The sequence below is a fragment of the Gekko japonicus genome, unplaced genomic scaffold (assembly GCF_001447785.1).
Source record: "Gekko japonicus isolate JY-2015 unplaced genomic scaffold, Gekko_japonicus_V1.1 scaffold336, whole genome shotgun sequence".
Lineage (NCBI taxonomy): Eukaryota > Metazoa > Chordata > Lepidosauria > Squamata > Gekkonidae > Gekko > Gekko japonicus.
The window spans coordinates 995063-1005288 of record NW_015172014.1 but is presented as its reverse complement, the minus strand read 5'-3'; the positions used below and the strand labels follow the sequence as shown (position 1 = coordinate 1005288).

General features: G+C 55.2%; 1 protein-coding gene across 1 annotated transcript in view; it reads right to left on the bottom strand.

Moving 5' to 3' along the window:
* Positions 1-3779: 3779 nt before the first annotated feature.
* Positions 3780-10226, bottom strand: part of EIF4A1 (eukaryotic translation initiation factor 4A1) — a 7398-nt gene continuing 951 nt past the window's right edge. Inside the window, exons 2-11 of the mRNA XM_015420320.1 lie at positions 9748-9796; positions 9127-9259; positions 8319-8458; positions 6745-6913; positions 6140-6248; positions 5523-5667; positions 4974-5111; positions 4475-4564; positions 4042-4121; positions 3780-3947 (exon numbers count right to left, since the gene is read on the bottom strand). Coding sequence (XP_015275806.1) covers positions 3803-3947; positions 4042-4121; positions 4475-4564; positions 4974-5111; positions 5523-5667; positions 6140-6248; positions 6745-6913; positions 8319-8458; positions 9127-9259; positions 9748-9796 — 1198 coding nt within the window. The 3' untranslated portion in view covers positions 3780-3802. The remainder of the gene's footprint in view (positions 3948-4041; positions 4122-4474; positions 4565-4973; positions 5112-5522; positions 5668-6139; positions 6249-6744; positions 6914-8318; positions 8459-9126; positions 9260-9747; positions 9797-10226) is intronic.

The window sequence follows — 10226 nt, the reverse complement described above, 5'->3', positions numbered from 1 at the left end:
AGGGAGGGAGGGAGGGACCCCGTGGCTGGTGACTCAGCACCTTCTCCTTCCTCCTCTCCGACCGCAGGAGGAGGATCTGCGCCTCATGTGATGGGGGGAGCCCCCAAGGCAGAGGGTTGACTGACTGGCACCTGCGTTGGGCACTGCCGGGATGGACTCTCTGCCCTGGGAAAGGTAGCCTCTCAGGGACCAGGGGAAGCCACCAGACTCCCTCTGTACACACCCCAGTACTGTTTTGCAGCATGGGGAGGGAGGGATTGTCTCGCGTCGGCTGCGGACGCCAGGACAACGCCAGCCTTGGAGAGCGGGCCGGGAACAGGGCCCACCTCAACCCCACAATCCGAGTCTCATGAAAGAAGAGCCTTCCCTCGCAGGGGTCGCCCCTTGTCACGGGGGCAAACGACAGAGGGCCCAGGCCGCCTCGCAGGCCCAGAAAGGCCTTCCGCCTTTCACAATTATCATTATGTCCTGCTCATTCTCCACCCAACGGGGACTCAAAGCAGCTGGTCCTGTTCTTCTGCCCTCCTCCGTTTTCTCCTCACAACAACCCCCCTGTGAGGTAGGTTAGGCTGAATGAGACGGTGTCCTTGGCCCAAGATCACGCACTGAGCTTCCATGGTGGTGGTGGGGATTCGAACCTGGGTCTCCTGGACCCCACGTGTATGTGTGTGTGTGTGTGTGTGTGTGTGTTCGTTGAGAGCCGAGAACCAGAGGGCCCCCCCCACCGTTTCAAGCCTGCAGGCACATCTGGAGCGCTGACACAGCTTGGTGGGCACGGCCACAGAACCACGGCCACGGCTTCCCTTCAGTCTCACAGTCAGTGCAGATCCATCTGCCGTGCTGCCAGCTGCTGCAAAGCCGCATTTAAAATAATCTGCGCTGCCCATCCGATCCCCAGTGGCCAGTCAGGAGCCCTGTCCGGCCAAAGCCCTGCCCACCTTCTGAAAGCACTTGGCGGGCACCGGAAAAAGCGTCTGCAGGCACACTGGGGACGCCTGCTGGGATGGAGGACACCCAAAACGTCCTGTCATAAGAACGTAAGAGAAGCCCATGTTGGATCAGGCCAGTGGCCCATCCAGTCCAATGCTCTGTGTCCCACAGTGGCCAAAAATACCAGGTGCCATCAGGAGATCCAGCAGTGGGGCCAGGTCATTAGAAGCCCTCCCACTGTTGCCCCCCCCCAAGCACCAAGAAAACAGAGCATCACCTGCCCCAGCCTGTGAGTTCCTATCTATACCTTGTGGCTAAGAACCACGGATGGACCTCTGCTCCATGTTTATCCAGTTCCCTCTTGAAGCTGTCCGTGCTTGTAGCCGCCGCCACCTCCTGTGGCAGTGAATCCCATGTGTTAATCACTCTTTGCGTGAAGGACTTCCTTTTATCCGTTCTAACCCGACCTCTCAGCAATTTCATGGAGTGCCCACAAGGAGTTCTTGTATTGTGAGAAAGGGAGAAAAGGACCTCTTTCTTGACCTGCTCTACCCCATGCATAATCTTGTAAACCCCTCAGCCATCGTTTCTCCAAGCTAAAGAGCCCCAAGCGCTTTAACCTTTCTTCATAGGGAAAGTGTTCCAACCCTTTTATCATTCGAGTTGCCCTTTTCTGCACTTTTTCCAAAGCTATAATATCCTTTTTAAGGTGTGGTGCCCAGAACTGCACACAGTACTCCAAATGAGGACGTACCATCGATTTATACAGGGGTGTTATGATACTGGCTGATTTGTTTTCAATTCCCTTCCTAATAATCCCCAGGATAGCGTTGGCCTTTTTTATTGCAGTCACACACTGTCTCGACATTTTCATTGAGTTATCTCACCCAATCCTCAACTGAGCCGCACCACGGCCTCTCCAGCTACCGTGTCTGTCTCTCCAGCACAGGAAACCCTTTCCCCACAATCCTTTGCCTGGAGCTGTTGGGGCCGGCCTCTGGGGTGCCCCCTACTTGCAAAGTATCAACAGCAGCCCCCCTTCCTGCAGGTGTCCCTGCCAGGCCTTGCACAGCTCTGTCCTAGTGGCACCCAGACCAGGGTATGGGCTGCAGCCTTTCCGGAACTTACATTTCATGAAACCTATTTGTTCTCTGCCTGGAAGATTTTGCTCCACTATCCATTCGGGTAGTTTTTAGAGATGTTTAGCATACAGCTTCCCTAGAATGGATAGCAGGTGTACAGGTCTTTAGTTGTCAATATCATTGGGATCACCGTTTATTTATTTATTTAAAGCAACTATTAATAGAATTCAACCAAGAGTCAGGTAGAATGCCATACTCATCAATGTGAAGAAGTGGGCAGGAGAATGTGACCACCAAATCAACAGTATCCTTAAAAACCTCAGCCGGAATGCCATCCCGGTCCGGGGCCTTATTAGATTTAAGGGAGTCAATAAGCGCAGTTATTTCCCCGATGTGAGACAGGAGGGCCGATGAGGTACATCTGAAGGTATTAAAATGGCATGGGTTGAGTCACAGGAGGCTGAATCATTGAAGAGAGCAGCATAGGAGGCACTCCGTTTCCACGCTGGGAGGTTACAGCTGGATAGGGCTCCAGTTGCAGAGTTAAGGCCAGCTACCAAAAGCTCTTATTCCCATTGCTTCTGGTGGCACTATAGAGCTGAGACCATTTCTTCATATAAAAGGAACGCTGCTTTTGGGCTGACGAAAAGTGACAGTCCCTCTTTAACTTATAGTACAAAGAGGGATTTCCATGAAAGGGTACCTTTCCCGAACTTACATTTCAACCCCCCCCGCCGCAGAGCCAGTTCTGTGTATTATCCACCTGGCCGTAGGACTCCAGCAGGGGAAGGCCGAACTCAGCCCCTGACCCCCCCCCCAACCCATCACCTCCTGAGCCGCTCACACCTCCCACCTCTCTTCAAGCCAGCAGAGAGTCCGCTTCCCTTTGGGAGATGAAGATCCCCCCCACACACACACACCCTCCTCTGGTGTGGGCTCTGCTCTTTGAACAAAGCAAGAGCAGAAACTTACAAAGGAGCCCAGTTCTTCAGTCCGCGGCACAAGCAGGGCAAAGGCGCAGCTCACCCACAGCCAGGCCCGGCCTGGCCCCCTGCAGTGGTTACCCCCCCCCCCGCTTTTAACAAAAGCCACCCAAAGCAAATGAGTTTCTCAAGATCACCTTTATTTTGGTCACTGTAACTTTCCTTTTGAATAAATAATAGCTATACAAAAAAAGTAAGGTTGCACGCACTAATTTTTTTGCCATATGAAAAAAGTTTTCAATTGTTTTTTTAAAAAAAGCATGGTGGGAAAAGTCTAGTTTTCATATGGATAAGGAAGGATTTCTTGGCAATTTGTTTGAACCACTGATTTTTTAGGCAGGGAGAGAAGAAAACCATGACTCTTAGTGAGGTAGGTTTTGGATTCTCAAGCTTTTTTCCCCCTCGTTAGCACCACGATTCCGGCGAAGATCGATTCCAAAGACTACAAAATCTCTCTTTGTCACTGGGGGCGGGGCAGGGCGACCCAGCCAAGTGAGGAGGGGGAGGATCGAAGCCAGGAAAGCCCCCTCCTCCATTCCCCCCTTGGCCTCAGAGGGCCGCTGGGCTCCCGGGCGTGGGGGCAGCTGGGCAACTGAACTACAAGATGAAGTCACAAGGAAGAGGGGGGGCAGAGAAAGACAGAAAAAGCGCCAGGAAAAAACACTAAAAAGGTTTCATTTTTGCCTCCAAAAAAGTGACATTTATTCAAAAGGCAAGAAAACTCAAAAGTAGAAAGGGGGGGGGGAGTTGGGAGCCCAAGGGGTGGGGGGGGGGGGGGGCCCGGCCGCCCCCCCCCCGAGAGGCAGCTCAGATGAGGTCAGCCACGTTCAGGGGCATCTCCTCGATGGAGGTGTTGTAGAACGTCTCAATGTCGCGAAGGGTGCGCTTGTCTTCTTCCGTCACCATGTTGATCGCCACACCTTTCCTCCCGAAACGGCCCCCTCGGCCAATCCTGGGGAGAGAGGGGAGGAAGTGAAGCAGCAAAGGAAGAGGGGCTGGGGGCGGGGGGGGCTCTGGAGATCCAGCCCACTGTCTTCCTGGCTCACCTGTGGATGTAGTTCTCACGATTGGTGGGCAGGTCATAGTTGATAACAAGGGACACCTGCTGCACGTCAATCCCACGAGCCTGGAGGAAAAGTTAGCAACCGTCACCCCCACCCTGTTGCTGGGAGGAGTGTGTGGCACAAGCCTTTCTGCCCAGCAGGTATGTGTGGGGGCGGCTGCTGCGAATGGCGGGGCATCGGGTGGGCTCCAGCCTTGGGAAGGAGCAGCCTCCCCCGTTTATGTGCCAAGGAGCTACAATCTGCCAACAGGACCGCGCTGGCTTGGCAGAGAGGGAAACTCCTTGGAGGACAGTGACTGCAGCCCCACCGCCACCTCCCCGGACGTGAGCGGAGAGCCAGACCTCCCGTGATCGCCATGAGCAGCCAAGTCTTGCCCCAGGCAATCCCACCCACCCAGTCTCAGCCCCAAACTCACCAGCAAGTCCGTAGTGATCAGAACACGGCTGGAGCCGGAGCGGAACTCCCGCATGATCACATCTCTTTCCTTTTGGTCCATGTCTCCATGCTGCCGGAGCGAGAAACGAGAATGGTCATTGGCCTCCAGTGGCCTGCACACCCTCGTCACAGTGACGGCGTGAGCATACAATTCTAACGTGGCCCCCAAGCTGCTCTTCTTCCGAACTTTGTCTCCCCCAGTCACTCTCTCTTATCCCAACATACAAAGTTGTTCCCAAGGATGCCCAGGCATCGCCAGCAAGAGAAGACGAAAGGCAACCAGTCTGCTTTCCCCCTTCCCCAGCTGAGTCTCTGGAGGTTCCCTCGGGCAAACCAGATTACCTACATACCTATCAAGTCAGCCTGCGTGGAATTGGCTCTACCACCCTCTGTGGTCACCCCGAACAGGACTTCACGAGAACCTCCAGAGCCGCCGTGGCCCACGACGTGGCTGCCGGGCCCCTGGCTTTGCCACTCACCATGGCTGAGACGGTGAAGTCCCTGGCATGCATCTTCTCTGTGAGCCAGTCCACCTTCCTCCGGGTGTTGATAAAGATGACCGCTTGGGTGATGGTGAGGGTCTCGTACAGGTCGCACAATGTGTCCAGCTTCCACTCCTGGTCCCAGAGGGGAGGGCGAGAGTCAGAGGAGCAAATCGGCCTCGCAGGCAGCCAGCCCTCCCCTGGGCGCATGGCCCAGGTGAGCTCCCTAGCTCAGGGATTCCCATCACCCCCCAAACTGCTGGCCAGGAGATCTCAAAACCCTCTGGAATGTGTACTTTTTCTAAATAGGCCTAGAATGACAGCTGGGAGGAGCCGGAGTTCTGCCACCACATCTGTGTCTGATGCCCCAACAAACAAACAAGCAGGCAGCTAAAAGCTTGCAGCTCTGGGTCACTGGAAGCAAGCTGCCCCCCTCCTCTGGAGACCTCTTCGACAGGCAACTTCTACTTACGAGGCCAACCCGAATGGAGCTCTCCTCGCTCCTCCTTTTGGCACTGCCCACAGGCAATTCTCGGGGGCACTCACCTCTCTTTCCACGTTTATGTAGAACTGCCTGATACCCTCCAAGGTCAGCTCTTCCTTCTTCACCAGGATTCGGATCGGGTCCCTCATGAACTTCTTGGTGACTTCCAGGACATCCATGGGCATGGTGGCAGACAGCAGGACCACCGGGGGGGGGGGGGGGGGGGGAAAGGGAAACACAGTCCAAACAGAAGTCCTCCAGCACTGCCCCACAGCCCACACCTCTCACGGAAAAGTCACACAGGTGGTATCCCCCCCCCGCAGGCCGCAGGTCTAACACCTCCCCCCCCAGCCAAATACCCCTCCCCTATGGGGGGGGGGGGGGAGGCAGAGAAGAGATCTTCCCATCACTCTGGCTCAACCAGTGTTCCCTCTAAGCTGAGTTAGTGTGAGCCAGCTCGGTTTTCTAGCCTCCGGCTCACACATTTTTGCCTTAGCTCAGGAAGGATGGGTCTCCAGAGGAAACTAACTTATGCAGCAGCCAAATGGCTCGCTCACGACTTTAATGCCCGTAGTAGCTCACAAAGTAGAATTTTTTGTTCACAAGAGGGAGCATCGGCCTCAACTGACCCGCCCCAGCTGGCCGCCCATGCACTGGAGGGCCCCCCCCCGTCCGTACCTGCGTGTTTCCACTCAGCTTCTGGAATATGTCGTAGATCTGGTCCTTGAAACCCCGGCTCAACATCTCGTCCGCCTCATCCAGCACAAACATCTTGATGAACTTGGGAGCTGCGGAGAGAAAGGGAATGGAGTGGATCCTTTAAAGCAAGCAGGCAGGCGCTGACTGTCGCCAGAGGGTGAGTCCCCACTGCTGTCCTCAGGGACGTTCTCTGCTCTGATCACTGTGCCCGATACCCCGCAACCTTTCCCCAGCACGGCAAAACACCTGCTGGGAGGGAAACGGGGTCTGTGGGTTCAGATGACACGCATGGGTAGATCATCATGGGACAGCAGAAGAGAAGCTCGGCTTCTCTAACACTCAGAGACTCCGCGCCGAGTTACGAAAACCTCGGCAGGGTCAAGCACAAACTGCAGAGCATTTCCACAGCTCACTAGCCAAAGCCTTTGCAATCTCTGAGATGCACAATCTCACCGAGCCGGATTCCCTGCAGCCGAAAAGGCTAGAAATGCAACAATCATATCAAAGGCAGATGCGCTATGCGTGACCCCCTCCCCCAGGACACGGCTCTGAAAACAACAGCCGGGCGAAGGACGAGATACTCACACAGATACCTCCTGTTCAGCATGTCAAAAACCCTGCCGGGGGTCCCAACGATGATATGGGGGGCTTCCATCTGCAGCTTCTGCACCTCGGCCCGGACGTTTGTCCCGCCTATACAGGCGTGGCAGGAGGCCCCCATGTAGTCCCCCAAGGCCATCACCACCTTCTGGATCTAGGGCAGGCAGGCAGAAGGGGGCCTGTCAGGCAACCCGGCAGGCAGAGCAAACACACACACACCGTCCAAAGGAGCCCTGAGACGAGAGAGCGCCGCTTCCCCCACCCAACCAGAAGTAGAGCAGGTTCAGAAAGAAGTCCTTTTCTCCCTCTCTCACAAGACAAGAACTCGTGGGCAATCCGTGGAATTGCTGAGCAGTCGGGTTAGAAGGGATAAAAAGAAGTCCTTCACCCAGAGGGGATTGGATAAACATCTGGATCAGAGGGCCATTAGGGGCTATGAGCCACAAGGGATAGATAGGATCTCTCAGTCTGGGGCAGGTGTTCTTGGTGCCTGGGGGGGGGGGGCAACAGTGGGAGGGCTCCTAGTGTCAGCTGGCCCCACTGCTGGACCTCCTGATGGCCCCTGGTGTTTTTGGCCACTGTGTGACACAGTGTGTTGGACTGGATGGGCCACTGGCCTGATCCAGCATTGGCTTCTCTTATGTTCTTAGGTCTGCCTAGAGAGATCTTGTCCCCCCAGCATGAACCAGCAACGACCACAGGGACTGCGCTGGGATGAATGGGGAGAGCTGCTTTGCCCCTGCTAGATTTCAGAGGGACACCACGGCAGAGGTGCCTCTTTGCCCAGTTAGCCGGGGGATGGGGGTGGGGGGGACCTTGCTTTTTAAAGGTTTCGGTGAAAGAAAGGAACATAATGGAATTCACAGGCATCTCCTGAAGAACAACAGCATCCACAGGGCCTGGTTTCCTAGACCCCAACAGGAATCTCTTTCACACTGAGCACAGCTCCGTGCTCAAGCTGCCCAGAGAAAGGGGAGCGGGGATCAAGGCCCAAGCCCACCACGCAAACCACATCTGATGGAACCTCTAGAGGCCGGATCTGGGCACTCGGCCGTGAGGATGCCCGGAGCCTCCCAGGCTCACCAGCCACTTGCTAGCACTAAGGGTCAGAAAGCACGCAAGACCAGTGTTCCCTCTAAGCTGAGTCTGTGTGAGCCAGCTCACAGTTTATTTTAGCCTCCGGCTCACACGTTTTTGTCTTCGCTCAGGAAAGAGGACTCCAGAGCAAACTAATTTAGGCAGCAGCCGAATCACTCGCTCACCACTTTAACGCCAGTACCTCACAAAGTGGAATTTTTGCTCACAAGACTCCACAGCTTAGAGGGTGCATTGGTCCTATCTGAAGAAACTCCCGTGAGACAAGCTTCATCTAGAGCTACGTTAATCCTGGACCAGCTCATCGGTCCACCGAAGTCGGTACTGACTCCTGACCGCCAGGGGTGGCCCAGGTTCTCGCGCAGAGAAAGGTCTTTCGGACGTCACCTACGGCCCGATTCGTAACCAGAAATGCTGGGGGGACTGAGCTTGGGGCCACAGCCTCTGCCCCCTCCGCCGCTCACCTGCTGAGCCAGCTCTCTCGTGGGGGCCAGAACCAGTGCCTGGGTGGCCTTCAGGTCCAGTTCAATCTGCTGAAGGATGGAAATAGCAAAAGTGGCCGTTTTCCCAGTTCCAGACTGAGCTTGGGCGATCACGTCATAACCTGGGCAAGGGGGGAGAAGAGCAGATCGTACATCAGGACAGTGCTGGAGATCGTCCGACCCATAGAGGCACACCGCCACGACCCCCAGCACAAATGGGTTGCAGCTGACCTATCCCCACTAGACAGACCCAAGAGGCAACCCCCCACCTCAAAAGGGGCTGCTCGGCCCAGCAAGCAGAGACTTGAAGAGACGGGAGCAGTGCTTCCTCTAAGCTGAGTTAGTGTGAGCCAACTCACAGTATCTTAGCCTCCAGCTCACACATTTTTGTCTTAGCTCAAGAAAGGATGGTGCTCCAGAGTACACTAATTTACGCAGGAGCCAAGTCGCTCGCTCAAAACTTTCAGGCCAGCAGCTCACAGGGTAGAATTTTGGCTCACAAGAGGGAGCATTGGATAGGAGTGCTGAGGCCGCCGCATCCAGGGAAGACCCCGTAAAGGGGAAAAAGTCAATGGCTGCAAGAGAGCCACAGCCAGCCCTGGGCAAGTTGGACTAAGGCCCCAACGTCCCATTTCTCCTCCTCTGTGTCTTCAAAGCTAAATGACCACTTGCTGTTCTCCCTTCAGCTCCTGGGGAGGTCCAAAGCCCCTTCCTTCTCCCCTCCCCACACGACACTTCCCGAGAGCATGCAAAGAAGAGACCGGGTGTGTGTGTGTGTGTTTCGTCTCACCCTTGATACAAGGGAGGATGGCTCGCTGCTGGATGGCGGAGGGCTTCTCAAAACCGTAGGCATAGATTCCTCGCAGGAGTGACTCTGACAAGTTCATGTCATCAAAGCTGTCCACAATCTCATTCCAATTGCTCTGTGGGGAAAGCAGGAAGAAAGGTTGACCCCCGGCCTCTGGCTGCACCCCTTGCAAATCCCCCCCCACCCCAGACTTTTGCCTTATTTTGGGAATACTAATCATTTTGGATTCTACCTACAGCATACTCTAAAGAGAACAGGCAGAGAAAAAAAAAAAAACAGGCAACAAGCTGCTTTATACTGGATCAAGATCAAGGTCACTATTGACTACTCAGACTGGCAGCAGCTCTCCAGGGTCTCAGGCAGGGGTCCTTCACATCACCCATCGCCTTATCCCTTTAACTGAAGATGCTGCTGGGGACTCTTGGCCCTGAGGTGAGGCTTTCTGAATCCAGGGCACAGGCTCTTAGACACCCTCCAGATATACCACTTCCCTTCATAGTCAGGGGACCCAAGGCCGAGCCCCCCCCTTGCCCCCTCACGGGACCCCTAATGCTGCACCACAGCTGCCAATGTACCCTCTAAATGACCCCACCATGCTCATACCTCAATGACACCATCGGGGTCCATGCCTTCAGGGCCATTGTCTCTAGATCTAGGAAGAAAAATACAAAGAAACTCAGAACAGGGATGAAATGGCATAAAAAAAAAAACCCTCCAGCCCATTTTTTGCAAGAACACCTCCCCTGCTTCCAATGCCGTGTAGAGGCTGGACTGCCAGCCTAAGATCTGGGACAACCAGGTTTGAGTCCTCCCCCCGCCATCGAGGCTCGCTGGGTGACCTTGGGTCAGTCACACAGGCTCTCAGTCTAGCCTACCTCACCAGTCACAGGCTCTCAGCCTAGCCTACCTCACCGGGTTGTTGTGAGGAAAATCAGAAGAGAGGAGAGCGACGTGAGCCATTTTGGGTCCCCGTTGGGGAAGAGGGTGGGATTTAAAGGAAGGGAAGTTTCTAACGCGGCTCGCTCCAGCCCTCCCCTCCCCCCAAGTGGAGGGGCGCAGCCCTCCCCCCCCCCCGCAGGCCG